The sequence below is a fragment of the Suncus etruscus genome, chromosome 10 (assembly GCF_024139225.1).
Source record: "Suncus etruscus isolate mSunEtr1 chromosome 10, mSunEtr1.pri.cur, whole genome shotgun sequence".
NCBI lineage: Eukaryota > Metazoa > Chordata > Mammalia > Eulipotyphla > Soricidae > Suncus > Suncus etruscus.
In genome coordinates this window covers 88,815,454-88,840,263 of record NC_064857.1, presented here as the reverse complement: position 1 = coordinate 88,840,263, position 24,810 = coordinate 88,815,454, and the positions used below count along the sequence as shown (strand labels likewise).

General features: G+C 39.9%; 1 protein-coding gene and 1 non-coding gene across 2 annotated transcripts in view; both read right to left on the bottom strand.

Annotated features, from left to right (window-relative positions):
- The window catches only part of CTDSPL2 (CTD small phosphatase like 2), a 51,517-nt gene that overhangs the window by 21,857 nt on the left and 4,850 nt on the right, over positions 1-24,810 (bottom strand). The window contains exons 2-6 of the mRNA XM_049782492.1: positions 21,897-22,035; positions 19,685-19,831; positions 9,359-9,574; positions 5,482-5,557; positions 5,081-5,192 (exon numbers count right to left, since the gene is read on the bottom strand). Coding sequence (XP_049638449.1) covers positions 5,081-5,192; positions 5,482-5,557; positions 9,359-9,574; positions 19,685-19,831; positions 21,897-22,035 — 690 coding nt within the window. The remainder of the gene's footprint in view (positions 1-5,080; positions 5,193-5,481; positions 5,558-9,358; positions 9,575-19,684; positions 19,832-21,896; positions 22,036-24,810) is intronic.
- On the bottom strand, positions 12,222-12,329 carry LOC126021536 (U6 spliceosomal RNA). The gene has a single exon (XR_007500044.1). It is a non-coding gene; the product is annotated as a U6 spliceosomal RNA (small nuclear RNA).

The following is a 24,810-nucleotide window of genomic DNA, read 5'->3' as shown; positions in this document are numbered from 1 at the left end:
TGAAAGATGGAATACATTAGTACAGTAGGAAAAAAATTTAAAAATCACTGATTCTCAGGTGTCATCCTTTCCTTGGATCAGCAAGTAGCTTCAGCATTATCTAGAAACTAGTTAGAAAGACAGACTCGGGCCCGGAGAGATAGCACAGTGGCATTTGCCTTGCAAGCAGCCGATCCAGGACCAAAGGTGGTTGGTTCCAATCCCGGTGTCCCACATGGTCCCCTGTGCCTGCCAGGAGCTATTTCTGAGCAGACAGCCAGGAGTAACTCCTGAGCGACGCCGGGTGTGACCCAAAAAAACTAAAAAAAAAAAAAAAAAAAGAAAGAAAGACAGACAGACTCTCCAGCAGCTACATCTTTTTTTTAACTTTATTGATTGACTTTTGGGTCACACCTAGCTGTGCTCAGGGATTACTTTACTTCTGGCTCTTTGCTCAGAAATCACCCCTGGCAGGCTGGGGAACCTATGGGATGCTGGGAATAGAACCAGGTGCCTCTCGGGTCAGCCACATGCAAGGCAAATGCCCTATTGCTGTACTGCCCAGCAGTTACATTTCTAGTCATTCAAAAGTTCAGCAAGGATAGAGTGGAGCAGTCTATCATGTTTTGGGAAAGGTATCTTAGGAAGCACAGTGGCTCATGATACCTTGGAGCTCCTTCCAGCAGTACCAGGCAAATTGGAGGCCAGTTTTCAATGAAAGGACCCAAGGATATAGTGCTCTTAAAGGACGATGTGGTGCCCATGAATAAACATATGCAAGGATAAGGTGCCTTAACTTCTATAGAATTTATATCTCCAGACTCAAAAACCTCTTTGGTATCCTTCAATATATATATATATATATATATATATATATATATATAAAAGCTTGAGAATTAAATACTGTCGTTGTCAACTTTTAATAAGTAAAACATATGTTTTTTTTTCTTTTGGATTTTGGGTCACAACCCATGACACTCTTAGCTCTGAAGTCACTCCTGGCAGGCACAGGGACCATATGTGACTACAAGAATTCGAACCACCTGTGTTCAAATCAGCTGCGTGCAAGGCAAATGCCCTACACCGCTGTGCTACCTCTCCAACTCCCTAAAACATACATATTTAAAAGTAATTAACACAATGTGAGAATATAAAAGATATTTTGTTTAATAGCTCATGAGTCTACATTATTTTTATAAAGAACTTTCTTTTAAAAATGTTTTAGGATAGGGGCCAAGAAGGTGGCGCTAGAGGTAAGGTGTCTGCCTTGCAAGCACTAGCGTAGGACGGACCTCGGCTCAATCCCCCGGCGTCCCAAATGGTCCCCCCAAGCCAGGGGTGATTTCTGAGCTCTTAGCCAGGAGTAACCCCAGAGCGTCAAATGGGTGTGGCCCGTAAACCAAAAAAAAAAAAAAAAAAAAGAGTTTTAGAATATAGGGGCTGGAGAGAGAGCACAACAGTAAGGTGTTTGCCTTGCAAGCAGCCAATCCAGGATAGATAGTGGTTTGGATCCCGGCGTCCCATGTGGTCCCCCGTGCCTGCCAGGAGCAAATTTCTGAGCACAGCCAGGAGTAACCTCTGAGCACCACTGGGTGTGACTCAGAAACCAAAAAAAATAAAAAACCAACAAAAGAAATGTTTTAGTATATAAATAAGATTAATAGACATAAAATACTATAGCCATCAATGTTTTGTGATATGATTACCAAAGCTTATTTTTTTCATTAAATGAATACAAAGGTATTGCTAATAAAACAAAAACTAGAATCCATTTGTACAGGTTTAAAATAAAACCACTAGTAACTATCCCCCAAATTTTTCAATGCATTTAGAATTAAAATGGTTCATACCTTGTAATTCCACACTTAATAGCTAGAGTGTTTCTTTTAACCTAAAGTCAAACTCTGGGGAGGCAAAGAGCAAAAAAATATTCTAGGTGTGCCTAGTTTTATTTTAATGAATATAAAACTACACTTTTTTTGTTGTTTTGTTTCTTTGGCCTCACCTGGCAGCGCTCAGGGGTTATTCCTGGCTCTGTGCTCAGAAGTCATTCCTGGCAGTCTCGGGGGACCATAAGTGATGCCGGGAATTGAACCTGGGTCTGTCCCAGGTTGGCTGTGAGCAAGGCAAACGCCTTGCTGCTGTGTTACCACTCTGGCCCCAAAACTACACATTTTAAGATATTATTTTTAGCAATTTTTTCAAAAGATATTCTTTCTTTCAACTGAGTAAGGCTTCATTCAACAACCTATCATACTGTTCCTGTTTTTATCTTTGTGAAATTCTAATTCAAGCTCAGCCAATGCATATCTTTGCTGTAATCAATCTCACTTTGAATATAATTTTAGCTAATGTGGCTCTATAACCACATCAACTCCTAACATAAAAACTAGCAATATTGGGGGCCGGAGAGATAGCATGGAGGTAGGGTGTTTGCCTTGCATGCAAAAGGACGATGGTTCAAATCCCAGCATCTCATATGGTCCCCCGAGCCTGCCAGGAGCGATTTCTGACCATACAGCCAGGAGAGACCTCTGAGCGCTGCTGGGTGTGACTCAAAAAAAAACAAAAAAAAAAACAAAAACCTAGCAAAATTAGTTTCTTTCCCTTTTTTCAGTTTTTACTGACAAGACATCACTTAAGAATTATAGTAAATTTCACATATCCTCCCCCTCTTTTTATTTATTCTTATACCTGAGAATTTTTTGATGTTTCTTACATGCCTTTTGGCTAGGCAAAGGTGCTGAACTCTTGAAACTGTCCAGGCAATTAAGATTTAAAATAACATGCATTCCTTCCAAAATCAAGTTTTTATGACAACTAAACAATTACCTCCAGATACAAGCTACCAGTAAGACAAATAAATTATTATTTTCCACTATTATATAACATATATTTATTTCTTTTGCTAATACTAAGAAATAGCAAGCAGATAGCAAATGTTATGATCACTATTAAATTTATTTATCAGGAGAAAATAGAACTTACAAAGCTCTTCTATTACCCTAAAATATAATTTTTAAAATGGCACCAAAAGGTATCATTAAAATTGATTAGTCAGCACTACAAGATCATGCTTTGATAGTTGTAATGAAGTAACTGGTATTAGATAATATGCACAAATAAGAAAAAAGAATGAAATATGGGTCTTGCTTAAGATTAACTTTTACAACATTCAGATTTTTTTTTTTTTTTTTTGGTTTTTGGGCCACACCCTGTGACGCTCAGGGGTTACTCCTGGCTATGCGCTCAGAAGTTGCTCCTGGCTTCTTGGGGGACCATATGGGATGCCGGGGGATCGAACCGCGGTCCGTCCTAGGCTAGCGCAGGCAAGGCAGGCATCTTACCTCCAGCGCCACCACCCGGCCCCAACATTCAGATTTTTACACCTCCCCCACAACATTCAGATTTTATTTGGTTCTTTGACTAATAAAATCTTGACCCAACAAGGAACTCAGATGCCTTGCTAATGTAAAGGATAGACAGAATTAAATATCCAAATCATGGGCCCGGAGAGATAGCACAGCGGCGTTTGCCTTGCAAGCAGCCGATCCAGGACCAAAGGTGGTTGGTTCCAATCCCGGTGTCCCATATGGTCCCCCGTGCCTGCCAGGAGCTATTTCTGAGCAGACAGCCAGGAGTAACCCCTGAGCACTGCCGGGTGTGGCCCAAAAACCAAAAAAAAAAAAAAAAAAAAATCCAAATCATGGAATCAACAACAATGAAATCATGAGAGCCAAACTAACAACCAAAGATGCCTGTTATGATAGGCTGAATTAGGGTGAGGTATGGGATGAACTTTGGGAACAATGGTGGCAAAGAGAGCACTGGTGGTGGGATTTGTGTTTAAACACTCTCTTAACTAGGATTAATTTTGTAAATCACAATACTTTTAAATATATATAATATATAAATATAGATAGATGATTGATAGATGGATGATAGAGATAGATGATAGATAGATGATAGATGATAGATAGATAGATAGATGATAGATATAGATGATAGATAGATAGATAGATAGATAGATAGATAGATAGATAGATAGATAGATAGATAGATAGATAGATAGATAGATAGATAATAGGGGCCAGAGCACAGAGAATAGAGTGTTTGCTTGCATGTGGACAACCTGGGCTAGATCCCTGGTGTCCCATGTGGTCCCCTAAGCCTGCTAGAAGCAATTTCTCTGTGCAGAGCCAGAAGTAATCCGAGTGCTGCTAGGTGTGACCCAAAAACAACAACAAAATATATATATAGATAGATCTTGACCCAAAAAGTGCTACATGGAATTTAGTCAATAAATGAAATTGGAATTTATTAGGCAAGTTAAAAAATTATGAAAGTATAAAGGATATGAGAGATACCAATATGAAAATAAGTCCACTTTATTTTTATTTTTTTGGTTTTTAGGGCCACACCTAGAGGTACTCAAGAATTACTCCTGACTCTGCACTCAGGGATCACTCCAGGTGGGTTCTGGGGACCATATAGGATGGCGGAAATCAAACGTGGGTTAGGGTGTGCAAGGCAAACACCCTGCCCCTCTACTTCATTTTTCAAGAGATAACTGATACCAAAGCAAACTAGGGATCCATTCACTATATCAGTAAGTTTAAAAAATTCAAAATATACAGTAATGTGTAAGACCATTTATTTTGGGGGAATTTATTTTTGGGCGGGGGTCACACCTGGCAGCGCTCAGGAGTTACTCCTGGCTCTGCACTCATAAATCAACTCCTGGCTGGCACGGGGGACCATATGGGATTCCAACCACCATCAGTCCTGAATCATCTGCAGGCAAGGCAAACACCTTACTGCTGTGCTATCTCTCCGGCCCCAAGACTTTTAATACTTTTACTTTTAATTCTCTTATTTTATACTACGTCTTTTTGTTTTTAGGCCACATCCAGCAATGCTCAGGGGTTACTTCTGGCTCTACGCTCAAGAATTAGTCTATTGGTGCTTCAGGGATAAAATGGGGCAATGGGGATCAAATCTGGATCAGCTACATGAAAAGCAAGTCTCCTACCCAATACCACATTTTTTAACTTAAAATAACACTTAAATTTTTCCTATCTCTATAGATTAATATACTTACCAGGTCTAAAACTAGGGAGAATTCTGGTGTGCTTCTTGTTTTCAATGGAAGAGCAGGTTTCCTATTTAGTTGTTCTTCTGTGAGTGGTGGAACATGTTTGATGAAATAATAGCTATAAATCAAATTTTAAAAAAATTCAACTTTGTACAATTATGAATCTATGCTACTAAAGTCAGTCTATACTTAAATATTAAAATGCCTATTTAGTCCAGTAGACAAACTTCTAAAACATGTACATAAAGCTAAAAACATACAAAGCAGTATTTTTATTAAATCAGGTATATTTCAACGTATATCTAAAGTCACATGCTTTTGGCCATATACTAGTTCTCTCACTTTTAACATATGGTACTTTTTATTGTGCTCCAATAGGAAAAAGAGAAAAAATAAAACAAACTTACGGGTCAAATACTTCCCAGTCTTCTTCATAGGTTGCCTCTGCATGAGCTGATGAATAATTGTCTGGAGTTACTGGTGCTAGTTGAAAACAAAAACAAAAACAAAACAACACAGAACAAAACAGTATTACTCTTCTGTTAGTTTGGTTTTGAAGCCACACCCAGCAGTACTCAATGCTTATTCTTGGCAGTACTCAATGTTTATTCTTGGCTCTGCACTCAGGTACCATTTCTGGCTAGCTTGGAGAACAATATAGTGTGCTGGGTTGGATAAAATTGCATGCAAGGAAAGAACCCTACACATTCTTCTAGTTCTCCAGCCACAATGTAACATTACTTTTACTCAACTGTTTCTATGTAGCCTATATTTTACTTTTAATGGGTGGGGAGATGGGAGTACACCTGCCAGTGCTCAGGGGCCTGTGTGTGCTCAGGGTACTATGCTGGTATTTGAACTAGTGCTGCAGCCACAGCTGCATGCTAAGAAAGCACCTCCAGCCCACATTTTTACTACTATTTTATAAGCTCCTCCTGCAGCCTTCTATAATCTTAAAGACAAGACAAATACAGGTGTTTAAAAGCAAACTTAGTAATAAGAAACCTAATTCCTGATTCAAGGAAAAATAATGGGATTACAAGAAAAATGACACGATCAGTCTAGAATACCTACCAGTTAAGTGAAAATTACTACTTAGTACTAGAAAAATATACTGCACTGGGCTGGAAAGACAGTATAGTGGGGTACCTTCTACTGCATACAGCTGCTGGCCTGGATTTGATCCTCAGCATCTCCCCCTTGGGTCCCCTGAGATTGCCAGGAGTTATTCCTGAATGCAGAGACAAGAGCAACCCTTCTTCCTCCTCTAACCTACCCCCGACAGAATCAAAAACTAAAACTAAAATCACCCCCCCAAAAAAACACAAAACATCTAACTGGATGTTTTTTACACATGTAATCATAATTTCTTTACAGGGCTCAAATAATATCTACCAGTGCCTGATCCTCCAAATGATCCAATCACAGCTCAACTGTGATTGCTAACTGAGTCTGTACTAAATGTATAGTCTTGATTTTCTTAGGCTAGAGAGCTACTATTTGTGGGTCATAAAAACAGTTCGGTAGTGCATCCCAGCAGCACATTGTTCTCCAAGAATTGTCAGGGGGACCTTGGACCATATCCAACAGCTGGGGGGGTGGGGGGTATTATGGCCATTTTATCTTATTTTTATTTATTTATTGGGGCTTTTTTTTGAGGGGGGGGGTTATACCCAGCAGCACTCAGGCTCTGTACTCAGATTCTTCTGGCAGGCTCTAGGGACCATATGGGATGCCAGGATTCAAACCACTGTCCGTCCTGATTTAGCGGTGTTCAAGGCAAACACCCTACCACTGTTCTCTCTCTCTAGCCCCTATTATAGCCATTTTTTTTTTGGGCCACACCCTGTGACGCTCAGGGGTTACTCCTGGCTATGCGCTTAGAAGTTGCTCCTGGCTTCTTGGGGGACCATATGGGACACCGGGGGATCGAACTGCAGTCCGTCCTAGGCTAGCGCAGGCAAGGCAGGCACCTTACCTCCAGCGCCACCGCCCGGCCCCTATTATAGCCATTTTAAATCTAAGAAAACTACCTCAATTAGCTAAAACAAGTTATCCAAAGTCAAACAAGTAAATGGTGACCACTCTATTCCCCATGTTCTCTTAAAGAAAGTTAAAGAACAAACCTGGGTTGAGTGCATGCAAGGTAAGCACCCTATCCACTGAACTATCACTCTAGTCTCTGGCCATATCATTTAAGATGAGTAAAAATTTCACTTCTATCAATCCTTTCATAGTTCTCCCATAATAACTACAATGTGCCACATCATGACATGTTGTTCAATATTTTTTTAGATGGGGGTGGGGAGCACATTTGACTATGCTCAGGGCTCTATTCAGGGATTTCTCCTGATAGCCTGGGTGCTAAATGGGGTGCATGGGATCACACCCAGATTGGCCATATGCAAGTCAAATGCCTACATGCTGTACTATCTCTCAACCCTGAGATTTACTTCTAATAATACATCTGTTTACAGTAATTTTAGTATAGACTTGGCTCATCAATTAAGCCCACAAGTTCCTGGGTGCCTAGAAATGGATATTACTCATCTTTATAAATAGTACCCATTTTAAAAAAAAAGGTCTGATTATAAATATTAAGGGAATAAATTAAACAACTGGAGTAAATATTACTTTTGCCCTCTAAACGCACCTTCTCCTCCTTTCCAGTTGGGGGCAAAAAAAGAAAAAGAAAAAAAAAAAAAAGAAAAAACCTCAATGAGAAAGAAGACCCTTATTTTATAATGTTCATTAACTTGGAGAATGTATTAAGAACAAAATGATAGGTCAGAGCCAAAGCCTTAGTACTGCAGCTAAAGCACTTGCCTTGTACAAAGCCCAGCAGAGTTTAAATCCTGGCATCCTATATGATCCTCCTGAGCCCCACCAGGAGTGATTTCTGAGCTGTGCTGGATGTGGCCCACAAGATATGTCAACACTAGGTTCATTACTAAGTGTTTTTCACCCAAGAATAAACTGTGTTCATAAGCTATGCTGGTTTGCTTATGAAATTCAATAATATCCTTAAATTATAACTTCAGTTATGTTAGCATTGTACATATTATAATGTTCATTACACATCTCTAATTTGACAATTTAAAAATAAATCTTCTATTCATATTGGGGTTTTAGAGAAATTTCAGGATTTTGGGGGGCCATAGAGATAGAACAGTGGTAGGGCGTCTGCCTCGCATGCGGGCAGACCCTGAAGGGGCCCAATTCGATTCCCAGCATTCCATATGGTCCTGCTCTTCGCAATTTCTGACTGCAGAGCCAGGAGTGACCACTGGATGCCGCTGGATGTGGCCCAACAACTAATCAATCAAGTTTAAAAAAAAGGTTCAGGCTTTTATATCAACTTTGTTTTGTTTTGTTTTGTTTTTGTTTTTGTTTTTTGTCACATCCGGCATCGCTCAGGGGTTACTCCTAGCTCTATGCTCAGAAATCACTCCTGGCAGGCCCGGGGGACCATATGGGATGCCTGGGTTTGAACCACCGTCCTTCTGCGTCTAAGGCAAACACCTTACCACTGTGCTATCTCTCCGGCCCCTTATATACAACTTTTAAACTGTCTGGAGTCAGTAATGACTCAAAGGTGTAAGCATACACTTTACAGGTTGGAAACCCCAGTTTGATCCCAGACATGACATGGTCCTGAGCACTACCAGGTGGCCAACAAAAACAACACCCAAATTATTTTCTGCAATTTTAGTGAACAATTTTTAAGTTTCCCCTTTATAATCTTAAGAACATTGTTCAATTTTCCTATATCAAATTATTTTTTCCCAGTCAATACAGATGGTCCTAATCTTAGATTTTATTTTTAGGGGACCAGAAAGGCACTTGAGCCAAATTTGAGTCCCTAGCAGCCCAGATGGTCCTCTTAGCATCACCAGGAGTAATTCCTGGTACAGAGCCAAGAGTAATTCCTGAATATCACTGGGTACAAAACCTCCCACAAAATTAATTTCAGGGGCCAAGTTAAAGTATACGTCTTGCATGTGGCTGATCACAGGTCAATCGTGCACATCACATGTCTTGGGACCCTGAGCACCACCAGGAATGTTCCCTGAACAAAACAGTGTGTGACCCCCAAACTTTGAACAAGGATTCACATAAGAGATCTTATATTCTTATTCACACATGAGAAGCCTTATTTTCTAATTTACACGAGATCTTATTTTCAATTTCTTCAAAGAAAATGCTTGTCATTTAATCTGCGTATTAAAATCGATAAGATACAATTTAATATAATCCTAAAGATGCAAGAGAAATGCTTCTCACCTGTAAGAGGTGGGATATCACGGTTAACTGTTTCTTCTGTTTCTTCTAAACCATTATTTATAGATGATCTCACTTGAACTGTTTGATTTGAATAAGCTGCTCCATTAGTTGGTGTAGTGGTACTGGTAGTGATTTCATCCACCTGTTCCATATCAAGTTGTTTCACAATTTCTTCAGCTTCCACAGCCTGTCCCGGTGAATCGGATCCTGATGTTCCTGAAATTGTGATTTAGTAGCATATTTACAATCATTTAAAAATAGAGGGTAGTCGGGATCAGAGAGAAAGCATGGCGGTAGGACATTTGCCTTGCACACGGCTGACCCAGGACAATGTTTGATTCCTGGCATCCTATATGTTCCCTTAAGCCTGCCAGGAGTGATTTTTGAGCGCAGAGCCAGGGTGCGACACCAGATGTGACCCAAAAACCAAAAAAAAAAAAAAAAAAAAAAAAAGCGAGAGAGAGGTTAGACGAATTGGAGATGCTATTGAAGAATAAAAAGCTTAGAACAAGTACAAAGTAATTTCTAGATTACAATCATCAAAAAATCTAAGAAACTAGCACTTAATTATTCAAACCAATATTAATGTATGTGATAAGGGTCATAGCATTTGCACTGCATGCAGCCAGCATGGGTTCAATCCCCAGCAATCCATATGGACCTGAGTGTGCCAGGAGTACTTTCTGAGAGCAGAGCAGGAATAACCCCTGAGCACCAACAGGTGTGACCCATAGCCTCCTCTGCCCCCCCAAAAGTGGCAGAGATGCTAATATACTACGATGACAGTCATAATTTATGAATATATCATTAAATGAACCTTAAATTTAATATTCAGTCAAATAGTTAATAAAAATTGTGGATATAACAAAAAGTACAACAGAAACAAGAGTACTAATGTTTTGTGTGGTCACTTTCAGAGACTTCAAATAATTAGGAAGTTTTTTTTTTTGATGGAGGAGTTTGGGCTACACACGGCAGTGCTCAGGAGTTACTCCTGGCAGGCTTAGAGGACCACATGGGATGCCAGGAATCAAGCCTGAGTCTGTCCCGGATCGGCCATGTGCAAGGCAAACACTCTATCACAGTGCTATCACTCCAGGAAGTTTTTAAATAAAACTAGAGTAATATTTGTTTTTTATTTTTGGGAGCCACTCCTGGGATGCTCAAGGAACCATATGGTATGCTGATGATCAAACCTGAGTTATATGTATGCAAGGCAAGTACTTTAACCACTATAATATCTCTCTGGCCCCTAAACTATTATTTGTAAACAAAGTTTTTGTTTATATATAATTATTATGAATGTGGCATAACCAGCAGTGCTCAGGGCTTATTCCTGGCTGTGCACAGGGATTATACCTGGAAGGGCTCAGGATACTGTATGTGGTGCCGAAAAACAAACCTGGGTTAGCCTCCTGCAAGGCAAGTACCTTACCTACTAGTTTTTAAGTTTCTTTATAAACATCCATTTATATTAGTCATGCTGGAGAGATAGTACAGCGAGTTTCAGTCACAAGCACTCCCGATGGTCCCCCAAGTCAGTAATGAGTAAACCTTGTGCACTGGCATTGGATATGGTCTCAAAACAACAAAAACAACAGCAAAAGTCATACCTTTTTCTTTTTTTAAATACTATTTTACACCTAATAAGTCTACAGTGTAGTATAAACCTTTTATAGGCATTGGGATAATTAAATTTGTGTTGCTTGCCTCATTATAACTTCTGTTTTATTGCAATGTTCTAAAACTAAAACCTGCACTATCTCTCAGGTTTGCCTGTAATATATATATATTTCTCAGCATAGAGCCAGGAATAACCTGAGCGTTGCTGGGTGTGACCCAAAACCAAAACAAAACAAAAAAAAATTGGGGGGTCCAGAGAGATATCACAACAGTAAGGCATTTTGCCTTGCAAGCAGTTGATCCAGGACTGACGGTGATTCAAATCCCAGCATCCCCCGTGCCTGCCAGGAGCAACTTCTGAACGCAGAGCCAGAAGTAACTCCTGAGCACCACCAGGTGTGGCCCATAAAACTTTGGAGCAATTCCTAACAGTGCTCAGTAGGGACAAAACTGAGGTTGGCCTCATGCATGGTATTAATCGACTATCCTTTATTATTTCTAGGAGAAGGGGCTTAAGCCAAACCTGTTGATGCTCAGAGCTCATCTCCTGACAAAACTCAAGGGATCACTGATTATGTGTTGCCAATAATCAAGTGGGGTTGGCAACACTCAAGGCAAGTGTCTTTGCTCCTATACTATCTCTATGGCCAGCCCTCATATGAGTGCTCAGGGATTACTCCTGACTCTGTGCTCAAAAATTACTCCTGGTAGGCTCAGGGGACTATATGGGATGCTGGGGATCAAACCTGAGTCGATAAGGCAATGTTCTACCTGGCCACTGAATTTTTATTTTTAAAGCATAGTAAGTTCCTTAAGAACGGGCTAATTAGGGAATGGAGAGATAGCATAGAGTTAGGGCGTTTGCCTTGCATGCAGAAGGTCGGTGGCTCAAATCCCAGCATCCCCAAGCCTGCCAGGAGCGATTTCTGAGCATAGAGCCAAGAGGAACCCCTGAGTGTTACCGGGCGTGATTCAAAAGTAAAAAAAAAAAAAAAAAAAAGGCTAATTAGGAATGGAGCAATAGTACAGCAGGTAGAGTGCCTGGTTGCATGTGGCAGAACCAATATAGCTCTGCCATCCCGCCATCCCATGCCAAGTACAGAGGCAGGAGTAACCCGACTCTTGCCGGTTATGGCCCTAAACAAAACAAAAAAGAATGGGTTAACTGCTCTCCTACTCCTGAGAACCTTTCTATTCAGTGACACAAAACAATTTCTCAACAGGATTTAATCCCAGTTGCAAAGGTCTTTTATTCTTTTTTAAATATGTGTGTCATCCTTGCGCAGGGGCCATGTTAATCTTCTCTGTATCGTTCCAATTTTAGTATATGTGCTGCCGAAGTGAGCACTGCAAAGGTTTTTTTATTTCATACCAAATCATAACTAGATGACTTAGATGACTGTTATCCAATACAATTCTCACTATGGAATTAACATCTTTTTCCATCTGTACTTTTCCCAACGTTCCTCCTAACATGACCACTGGGAATTTTACAAATCCTATGAATGCCATTAACACAATTATTATTCATTTATTAGAATTTTGGGTCACATCTGGTCATACTCACTGGCCACTCTTGGCTCTGTGCTCAGCAGACCATGCATGGTGTCAGGGATTTGGATCAGGGTTGTGGCAAGTGCATCCATGTGTAAGGTAAAATGCCTTACTGCCTTTCTGTCCTGCATCATCTTTCTAGCCCACAAATGTCATTAAAACTAGAAATCAAATTTTGAATTCTCTTAACTACCTCTATGTATTCCTCTTCTCCCTTAGTGCTTTAAATTTTTATTGTCTTCCCAAAAGAAATCTTTCCCAGGTGCAAGAGTGATAATACAGCAAAGAGGGTATTTGCTTTGTATGAGGCTAACCTGGTTCAATCTCCAGCACCCAATATGACCTGACTCCACCTCTGAGTGCAAAGTTAAGAGTAAGTCCTCAGCACCACTAGTGTGGTCCCAAAACAAAAGAAAACAAAATCTTTTCCTAGGCCTGATAGTGTAAAAGTTAAGCCATTTTCTTTGTATTTTGACCTTGTTTATCTCCCAGCAATATATATGGTTCTCTAAGCACCACCCAGAACAACTGTTGAGCACAGAACTACAAGTAACTCCTAAGCACCACTACGAATGGAACCAAAATCCCCTCCAAAATAACACTCTTCCTGAAATCCTTTCCTCAAAAGTTCTTTATTCTCCCATGTTTTGTACTAAATCATATTTAATTTCACTACTACTACCACTGGTTTCCCACAATAATCAATAATTTTTACCTCTTTGATCATACCTGGTTCTTCTTTGCTTGTACCCACTACTGTCAGTCACCTCTACTACAGATTTTTGCCAACTACAACAGACTCCAATCTACTATTCTAATGCTGTATTACTTATTACTGTATTACTATTATATTGCTATTATCTAGCTGATATTATAGACGAGATGACTCATCCAATGATTAATCTTCAAAGGCCTTGTCCTCTGCAGCACACTACTTTTTATATATCACTCTTTAGTAGTTTATTAACCTTAGCTGTAATCAACACTACAAAATTGTTCACCTTTACCTGAAGGTGCTTATGAGTGACCTCCTGTGCTCAGAAGGACATGATGCTGGAGATCCAAGCTTCAGGCCAGGCAGATGCCTTATCCTAGTTCTATCACTCAGTCCCTCATCTTCTTACCTGTCTCACATTTAAATTTGATAAAGATTAGTCTTACATTCAAACACATCCCTAGATGATTTCTTCCCCAGCTACTCCAGATATGGTTCAATCATAATGAAGAGTCAGAAAGATAATTCAAGGACAAAGTGCGCATGCTTTGCACGTAGAACCCCTAGGTGAGATTTTTGGGACACCCAGATCCAAACACTGCTGGGTGTGGCTACAAAATACAAACAACTTAAGTTTTTCTTCATAGTATAATCACGTAAACCATTGAGTGCTTCTCAATCTTTGCATGAGATTTCTAATCGTGACTCCCTTATATTTCCTTCTTGTGGGCTCTCTGTTTTAACACTTAATTTTCTAATCCATCAATTTCATGTCATGGTCCCTCATCTGCAAAGTTTTCACTTCTGTAAAAGCTCCCTTGGAAAGGGGCCAACATGGGGCCATATAGCTCCCTGGTTAAGAAATACTGATTTATACCACTTTTTCAAGCCTAGAAGCTAGCTCAATGTCCTTAATCCCTTGATATCAATTGTCATCCATCAAAAAATAAAATAAAATCCTACATTCAAACAGGCTTCTCAAGTACTAAACCAGTCTTCTGAAGGAAACATAATTATAAAGTGGTCATAAAACAAGTAAAATCCTCTAATCTACCTCACTGTAGCCTACAGCTTAAAAATGGCTGTTAGATAGTAAAACTTTTTTGTTTGTTTTTATTTTTGGGTCACACCCCAGCAGTTCTCAGGAGCTATTACTGGTTATGTGCTTAGGAATGACTTCTAGTTGTAATTTGGTGCTGGAGGTAGAAGACAAGTGCATTGTCCCCTGTATTACTGTATCACTCCAGTCCCAATGTTCTTTTTTTTTGGGGGGGGGGGGGGCGCAACACCCAGCAGTGCTCAAGGATTACTCCTGGGATGCTGGGATTAAATCCAAGTCAGTTGCCTGCACAGCAAGTGCCCTACCAGTTGTACTCTCTCCAACCATCCAATACATCCTGTGGTGTTCAGGGATAATTCACACTTTTTCTCCCCATCTTTACAACTGCTTCCCTAGAGCAAAAGAGAAAATAAAAACAAACAAAAAAGAGAAAAGAAAAAAAGCTCTTTCTAAATTTCAATTCTAATCCTTGAATTAGGCTCTCTGGATCCCATTCCTACTAGCAGACTTAATAAATTTCTTCACTAGTCAATATTCCTGGTAAATTTCAACCTTTTCCTTTAGTCTGTCTTATCTGACATTTAAAAACAAGCCTATCAGATAGCAAAGGAGTTTAAAGAGCTTGACCTGGTTCAATCTATAGCACCACAAATGGTTGAATGGTTGTGGTATGATCCCTGGCACAAAGTCAAGAGTAAGCCCCAAGTACCAAAAAACCACCTCCCAAAAACATTTTATCCTACCACTCAGGAATAGATGACTCAATGGTACAGCATCTGCCTTGCATATATGAGGCCAAAAGTTCAACAGCTGGCACTGTCCCCCATGCAGAAATACAATACCAGTGGCATGCCATTTGTGATACCAATGTCACGAGTACATGACCTCCAGCATACAACCATGCACAAGCACTGATATGAAAATGAGGGTGTTGCCATTTGTGACTCCACTTTAATTTGATTTTTGTGCAAAATTTTATATTAAAAAAAAAAGGTGCCTTTTGGGCCAGAGCAGTGGCGCAGCAGATAGGGCATTTGCCTTTCACATGGTTGACCTAGGACGGACTGTGGTTCGATCCCCCAGCATTCCATATAGTCCTCTAGCCAGGAGTGATTTCTGAGCATATAGCTAGCTAGGAGTAACCCCTGAGCATCACCATTTGTGGCCCCAAAACAAACAAACAAAAGGTGTTTTTTAGAAAAGCAGACTTGTGGGAGGTAATAAAAGGTGGAAGGGCGTGGGGTCAAAGAGATAGCATGGAGGTAGGCTGTTTGCCTTGCATGCAGAAGGACAGTGGTTCGAATCCCGGTATCCCATATGGTCCCCTGAGCCTGTCAGGAGCGATTTCTGAGCGTAGAGCCAGGAGTAAAAAAAAAAAGAAAAAAAAAAAAAGGAAGAAGGTGGAAGGGCCATTGGCAGAGAGAAGTGAACACTGATGAAAAGATTAGTGTTTAAACATTTATATGCCTGAAACACAATGAATAACTTTGTGGTTTCACAATGACTACATAAAAAATAAAGTGTCGTTTCCCCCCCACCAAAAACAAGCATCTAAACAAAAATCAAGTCTTCAGCCTTCATCAAGCACTACAACCAATATGTATACAAACACCATAACCAAGTGAGTTACTACCCAATCTTCACAATTAGGAGAAAAAGGGAGTGTGGGGAAGATCAAATAAAAAAAAAAAAAATGCTAGCATCATATCACAAATACCAGTCATTCTAGGGACTAAAGAGACCAATACAGTGCAATGTATAGGGCATGTGGCAGACCTGGGCTCGATCACTGGCGCCCCCTATAGTTCCTGAAGCCTGCCAGGAGTGATCTGTAAATACAAAACTAGGAGTAAGCCCTGAGTAACTCTGAAGTACTGAGAAAACTCTTCCACAACAAAAGTCTCTATCCCTGAGACTTTGTGATCTTTCCAATTTCTTTTACATGTTCATGACAGTAATTTACATCTGCTGGTTCCTTATTATTCCATCTTATTTGGGAGGGGGACACATTCAGGGATCACTCCTAGTAGGCTCAGGTATCTGGGATACTGGGTATTGAACCTGGGTTGTCCATGTGCAAGGCAAGCATTCTAATCACTATACTATCTATCACTCCAAACCTGTTTCATCTTAATTTGAATCCAAAAGTGTTAGGCTTCCAATTTCAACCACTCCAGTGTCTCTGCTCAGATAAAAGAAACCAAAAACCTTTACACAATCATTTCCTTTTCTTCTATCTTTATTAACTTCAATCCTAGATTTTTATAATCTTTCTTCCTTTGACTGCTAGCACACAAACTCTGGCTTCTCTACCTCTTTTGTTGTTTTTTTATTGTTTGTTTGTTTGTGTTTGGGTCATACCCAGCATTCAGGAGTTTCTCCTATAATCAGAAAAAACTAGCAAGCTGGATGCTTTACCCACTGTACTATCACTTAGGCCCTCTATTGGTTTCTTTTACTTTATCTAGTCCTTAAATGTCCCCCTTCCACAATTTGTTTATAGCTCACTGAACCAAATAGATTATATTCTCCTCTATTTTCAACTAAAATCTACTCTACTCAAATCTGGATTTCTAAGCTATACATCAGAATGACAACTGCTCAACATTTTTATTTCCTAACATCTTTTTTTATTTGTTTTTGTTTCATTTCATGACATTTTAAACTCAGCATGGCCAACATTAAATTCAGTTAGTTATCTATCTCCAGGAACAATTTTCTTCTGAGAATACTATGTATATAAATTTTTTATAACAATATTGTATTATGTGTATATGTGGAGTGTTGCAAGGTGTTTCATAAACATATCAGGCTCTGAATCGAAAGGTAATGCTTGGGGAAGCATTATGGGGTGCCGGAATTAAACCCAAGCCAACAACTTGTAAGGCAAGTACCCTACCAAGTATATCATCTCCCTAACCCTTCTTATATAATCTTTTTTTGGGGGGAGGGGGTTGGGCCGCACCCGGTGATGCTCAGGGGTTACTCCTGACTATGTGCTCAGAAATCGCTCCTGGTTTGGGGGACCATATGGAACGGCGGGGAGATCAAACCATCCGTCCCAGGTCTGCATGTGCAAGGTAAATGCCCTACCGCTGCACCACCGCTCTGGCCCCTTCTTATATAATCTTAATATTCATTCTCTTTCACTTCCAATCTGCACTCCAAATTTTTCCGTTTTATTATCTGATTTTTCTCTACTCTTAAACCAGGGGTCTCAAACTCGCGGCCTGCGGGCCGCAAACGACCCTCTGTACAACATTTTGTGGCCCTGTCCTAGAGGAATCTTTTTTGTTTTGTTTTGTTTTGTTTTGTTTTAGTTGTTGGGTCACACCCCCCAATGTTCAAGGCTTACTACTGACTTTGCACTCAAGGATTACCCCGACTTTGCCTCCTGCGGCCCCCAGGTAAATTGAGTTTGAGACCCCTGTCCCACAATTAAGACCACATGAAATTTCATATAGATTACAGTGGTCTAATTAACCTCCCTCCGTAAGCCTGAAAACAAGTCAACACACCATTATAGCTTTTTAAAAACATACATCTGATCTTATTACTCACAAATTTAAAATCACTTAACAAGGACTGGACAAACAGTAGACACTTGCCTTATATGTGGTCAAGCTGAGATCAATCCAGGAGAAAGCACTGAGCACAGCTAAATGTGGCCCAAAAACCAAAACAACAAAAATTTTTTAACTCACCCCCCCCCCATGTTAGGATAAAGTTCAAATATCTTACCAGGTTACTCTACAGTCTGATTTCTTTATAACTTTTCAATCAAATCATTTCCTTTATATACCCAAATATAGCATCTTTTTTAGATCACATTCAGCATTGCGGAGATTACTCCTAAGGGTACTCAGGAGATAATATGCACCGGTTCTCAGTAATTACTCCTGTCACACTCAGAAATCACTCCTGGGGACCTCAGAAAACCATATGGGATCCCAGGGATAAAACCTGGGTCAGCTATATGGAAGGCAATGTACAGCTGTACAATCACTCTGGCCCACCTCCTTTAATTGAGGGGAAGGGGGATCCTTAAACAAATTATTAGATGTGGCTAGAGATCTAGAATAAGATTAGAGTGTTTGACCTGCAGACATGGTTGCCCTGGTGCCCTATATGGACCAAGTCCCTGTTCATTTGGTAAAGCATAAGAAATCTTCACAATACAGAAAAAACAAAAAAACAAAACAAAACAAAACAAAAAAAAAACCTTCCTGAGCCAGAGAGATAGTATACTGGGTAAGGCTAGTCATTTTGGATGCCTCTGACTAGGGTTTGAGGCCCAGCACCATATATGGTCCCTGAAACCTTGCCAGAAGGATCCTGAATGAAATCAGTAGAAAGCCCTAAGTATAGCTGGGGGTAGACAAATGAACAAACAGGGCTTCCCCAACAGCCCAAAGTCACTAAGCTAACAGTGAAAAGCACTCAGAAAGTTGAAACTATTATTTCAATAGAATTAAAAATTCTAAAAAAATTTTAGGCACTAAAATTTTTTTGAGAGCTGTCAATTTTTGGAGTGGAAAGCACACTCAGTTTTCAGGGGTCACTCTTAGTTTACAAGTTACTCTGTGGTTTCAGCGGATCACGTGCCAGAAAACAAATCTGGAACTCCCAAATGCAGTCCACGTACTCAATCCACTATGTTTCTGTATCCAGAGCTAGGGGTGGGGGGATTATGTTTGTTTGTTTTTTGGTCCATACCAAGCAGTGCTCATGGGTTAATCATGGCTCTACAATCAGGAATTATCCTGATAATGGTGCTTGGGGACCATATGGGATACTAAGGGATCGAACCCAGGTTGGTCACATAGAAGTGCTCTTCCTGCTATTCTATTGCTCTGGCCTGAAGAGCTCTGTATTTTTTATAAAACTAAACAAGCATGATACTAACAAAATACAGACTAATATTTTTTGATTTTGTTTTTGTTTCTAGGCCATATTTAGTGGTACTATACAGGTACTATTCAGGGATCACTCCTGTCAGGACTTGAAGGACCACATGGGGTACAAGGCTGAACCCAGGTAGGCTGTAAGAAGCAAGGCAAATGCTCTACCCACTATAATATTACTCCTGTCCATACTGATCTTTTAAAAAAATTTAGAAATTCCATTTGTCGGGCCGAAGAGATAGCATAGTGGTATGGCGCTTGCCTTGCAAGCAGCCAACCCAGGACCAACGGTGGTTCAAATCCCAACACCCCATATGGTCCGCAATGCCTGCCAGGAGTGACTTCTGAGCAGTGAGCCAAGAGTAACACCTGAGCATCACCGGGTGTGGTCCAAAAACCAAAAAAAAAAAAAAAAAAAAAAAAATTCATTTGTCTTTTAACCACATTAAGATTAATGTTTTTATACTTACCATTTTTATTTGCTGGTGAAAAAAAGTTAAAGACAGGAGAAAATATGGTCCCCAACAATGTTGTCCTTGGAGGACTAACAGAAGTGTTATCTTCTAATTTTCCATTTTGTTTTGCATGTTGATTTGTCATTTCATAGCTACCAGCTTCTAAGAAAGAAACGTAAGAAAAAAGTTAATAATCAAGGAAAATAGCTTTCAAGAAATAACATTCACTATAAAAACTTTTTTACTTTAAAATATCTCATAAAAACGTATCAACATTGGGGCCACAGTGATAGATAGCACAGTGGGGAGGTCTTTGCCTTATATGCAGTCCACCAGGGTTCAATTCTCAACAGCCCATATGGTCCCAGAGCACCGCCAGGAATGATCCAAGCACCACCAGGTATGGCCCCAAACCAAAAAACAAATAGAAAAAAAATAAATAACCCAATCAACACTAATTTTAGAAAAGCATATTTAAAGAAATTCATGGGGATGGCTCTCTTATACAATAAGTAGAGATTTTACTTTAAATGCAGCCGACCTGGGTTTGACTGATCCCCAATACTCCTGAGCCAAGGTCTCCTGAGCCTGCCAAGAGTAATCCCTGAATCCAGCCCTAAGTACTGGAGTGTGTGGCCCCAAACCCCCTCAACTGCAAACAAAAGAAATCATAAGGATTAAAATGTGTTCCAAATAGCTTCTATGAATGAGGTCCTGGGCTCCATCTTTATTGTTCTGTTCACCTCCCAACAAAGTCTAGAGATCAATCATGTAATCATATTATCTTTATAATATATATTTGTAAACTTAATTCTTAATGCTTTTATAATAGCTAAAATAGTTTTTTCAAGATGCTTCAGTTTGGCTTTTGCAATGCTTAACTGTTATGTATTAGTTTTATTCCCAGGCTATCTTGATTTACAGTTTATTATTGTTTGGGGGCCACATCTGACGATACTCAAGAGATTACTCCCGGTTCTGTACTCAGATATTCCTGGCAGTACCTGGGAACCATCTAGCATGCTGGGGATCAGCTGCATGCAAGGCAAAGGTTCAACCTGCAGCACTGTCACTCCAGCCCCTACTATAGCTATTTTAACTCGTTTATTACTTTTTCTCTCTAATCCTAACAACAGAGATACATCACTGCATTGAAGGATGATGATAGCTACTTTATTTAGAGTAACTTTTAGACAAAAGGAAGCACTCTAATACTGTCATTAAAACTTTCATTATTCTTTTTATTTCCTTTTGACTTAAAAAAAAAACCTCTCTTTGGTGGCGCTAGAGGTAAGGTGTCTACCTTGCAAGCACTAGCCAAGGAAGGACAGCGGTTCAATCCCATATGGTCCCCCCAAGCCAGGGGCAATTTCTGAGCTCTTAGCCAGGAGTAACCCCTGAGCATCAAATGGGTGTGGCCAAAAAACAAAAAACAAACAAACAAACAAAAAACAAAAACAACCTCTCTAACGAATAATAAATATTGATCATAATTTCATTTATCAGTACTAAGGACATTAGGGATGGTCTATTCATTGTTATAGAGAATGCCCTGTATATTGTACAGAGATGTACTACATCTCTGACCTTTCCCTGTTAGCTGACCTTCTCCCTCAACAGACATGACAATTAAAAAGGCTTCAGATACTGACAAATTGTATCCCTATGAGACAGACAGAAGAAATACTACCCTTAATAATCCAAGACCCTCTAAGCTCTGAAATGCCATGACATAGAGACAAACTCTTTGTACATATTTAAAGTCATGATAATTATTTTTAAAATGAATTTATGAGGGGCTGGAGCAATAGAATAGCACAGTGGGTAAAGCGTTTGCCTTGCACATGGTCAAGCTGGGTTGACCCTTGACATCCATTATGGTTCCCTGAACCTGCCAGTAGTAATTTCTGAGCGCAGAGCCAGGAGTCACCCTGAACATCGCTAAATGTGGTCCCCAAAACCCAAAAGCCATAAACAAAAGAATTTCTAAAAGGCAAAAATAAAGACAATACATTACATGCTGAATCAAATAAAGCTAGTTGCTCTGCCTTTACTTGTCAGTTTAACCCATCAAAGTAGTAATGTATTAAGAGGCAACGTTTTATTTCACATGTTACTCATAATACAAAGAAAACAAAACTAAGGCAGAAATTGCTCAAAGTAGAATTTTTTAAAAAACATTTTATCTTCTTACACCTACTAAAACAGTATCTAAATATTAACAAACCTCCATTTACTTGACTTTTCCGTCTTATTCGAGATATCTGTTTGTTAGGCTTTTCTCCTGTTCTTGGTATTGATGTGATCAAATTATTATCTATATCATGTTCAATTCTACTCCGTTTTGAAGGATTTTCTCTCTCTTCCTTAAAATAAAATTTAAAAATATGCATTAAACATTCATTTTATCTTATAAATCATACTTTCTTAAATTATGAAATATGTACTTTTCATAACCAGTGAAAACTACACAGAAAAGAAGCCCAGAGTTCTGAGTGTAAATGCAATGATATGCAAATACAGTTGTTGTTTTACAATTAAGAGCCTTTTACCAGAGTCAGGACAACAGAACAGTGGATAGAGCACTTGTCTTGCACGAGGCCAACCTGATCTCAATCTCCAGCACGTCCTATTGTTCTCCAAGAGTTACCAAGAGTGAACCTTAAGTGCAGAGCCAGGAGTAAGCCCAAAATCAAAACAAACAAAAACAAAAACAAAAACAAAAGGCCCGGAGAGATAGCACAGCGGCATTTGCCTTGCAAGCAGCCAATCCAGGACCAAAGGTGGCTGGTTCGAATCCCGGTGTCCCATATGGTCCCCCGTGCCTGCCAGGAGCTATTTCTGAGCAGACAGCCAGGAGTAACCCCTGAGCACCGCTGGGTGTGGCCCAAAAACCAAAACAAAACAAAAAAAATTTTTTTTTTCACCAGTGTTCTAATAAAAAATACTGAGTTATATAAATATTCCGAATGTTAGCAATAATCCAGAAGAACTTATCATTTCCTTGAGCCATCATATTTAGAGACAGAATTTCATTGTCATTTTGTTGTTACTGTTATGGTTGGATGTTTTGTGGTCACACCTAGCTGTGTTCAGGGCCTTTTTCTGGTTCTGCATGCAGAAAGCGCTCCTACCAGTGCAGTGAGACCATCTCAAGTATCGGGATCAAACCTTGTTTGACGTTTTATGCAAGGCAAGAACCCTGCTCATTATACTATTTCTCCAGCCCTCAGAATCTCAAAATATGATTAGAAATAAGACCTGGGGTTGGAGGCAACTTCTTTTTTCTAATACATTGCTGCACCAATGGAAAACAAAACAACAAAATTCTATGAGTTGAAAAATAATTCTATCAAAAATATTGCAAATTTTATTTATTATTTATTTTATGTATTTATTTATTTTTGGTTTTTGGGCCACACCTGGTGACACTCAGGTGTCCTGGCTCTGTACTCAGAAATTGCTCCTGGCTCAGGGAACCATATGGGACGCTGGAAGATTGAACTGCAGTCCATCCTGGGTCAGTCCCGTGTAAGATAAACACCCTACAGCGGTGTGATTGCTCCAGCCCCAAGAATTGCAAATTTTTTTTTTTTTTGGGGTTTTTGGGCCACACCCGTTTGACACTCAGGGGTTACTCCTGGCTATGTGCTCAGAAATTGCCCCTGGCTTGGGGGGACCATATGGGACGCCGGGGGATCGAACCGCGGTCCTTCCTTGGCTAGCGCTTGCAAGGCAGACACCTTACCTCCAGCGCCACCTACCCGGCCCCAAGAATTGCAAATTTTAAATGAAAATGATAGTATCTCCCTTCATAAAACTTAACAAGCTTTCTTAATATTTTTCTTTCCTTTCCTTTGGGGTTAGGGGTGGGGCTGGGCCACACCCATCAACACTCAGGGAATAATCCTGGCAGGCTCAGGGGACCGTAAGGGACCCAGGGATAAATCGCTGGTCAGGTGCGTGTAAGGCAAACACGCTACTGCGCTATATAATATTTCTTATGTAATATAACACAGCTCAAATTATATTGCACTCTTTTTTGTTTTTCAGTCACAACCAGTGATGCTCAGGGATTATTCCTGGCTATGCGCTCAGAAATCGCTCCTGGCTTGGGGACCATATGGGACACCGGAGGGATTGAATCGTGGTCCATCCTAGGCTAGCACACACAAGGCAGATGCCTTACCACTTGCACCACTGCTCCGGCCCTATATTGCACTCTTACATAAGAGTACAACTCCACTGTAAATTGCAATATTATCTGAGAACAGTATTTCTAAAATATTTTCTGTAAAATTCTATTTGGCAGTGACATCGATCAATCTTCAAAAACTGCTTTACTGGGGGCAGAATGATAGCACAGCAGTAGGGCATTTGCCTTGCACACGAATGACCCGGGACAAACCCAGGTTCAATTCCCAGCATCCCATATGGTCCCCCAAGCCTGCCAGGAGTGATTTCAGAGCATAGAGCCAGTAGTAACCAGAGCGCTGCCAGGGTGGCCCAAAATCCAAAAAACAGCTTTATTATGAATTCATGCTGAGTAAATATTCCCACATCTTAGTTTATTCTAGAATAATCTTTTGTAGGTATCTATACTGACTGCCAAAGCAATAGTGGATGTAACTATTGACACCTTAAAGTAAGCTATAATGAAGAACACCATATTGTGTGGAAAGAAGAAGAAAACCTATTCTCCTTAACGATGCCCTTCATAAAGTTTTAAATGTGTTTGTTATGTTAATATTCTTATGACGAGGCTGGAATTATACATAACACATGTCTATTATATTTCCCACTATTTGTTTTTTTGAATAAAACTGAATCAAAGCATAAATGAGCTGTATGTTGAAGTAATTCACTTCCCCCCAAAAGAAACCTATTGTTGTTTTATTGAAAAGTGGGGCCTCCTCAACAGTGATAGGGTATAAATATTCCACACGTAGTAACCCCACCCCAAGGGAAACAGGGAAACCAGATTAGGGGTAAAACACATGTGGTTGAGTAGCTTTCTGCATCATTGAGAAAGAGAGGAATGAGAGGGGGGAGAGAAAGGATGAGGGGGGAGGGAGAGAGAGACAGAGAGAGATTCTGAGCTATTTACCCAGCCCTTAAAGATGATTGTTTTACTTTGAATT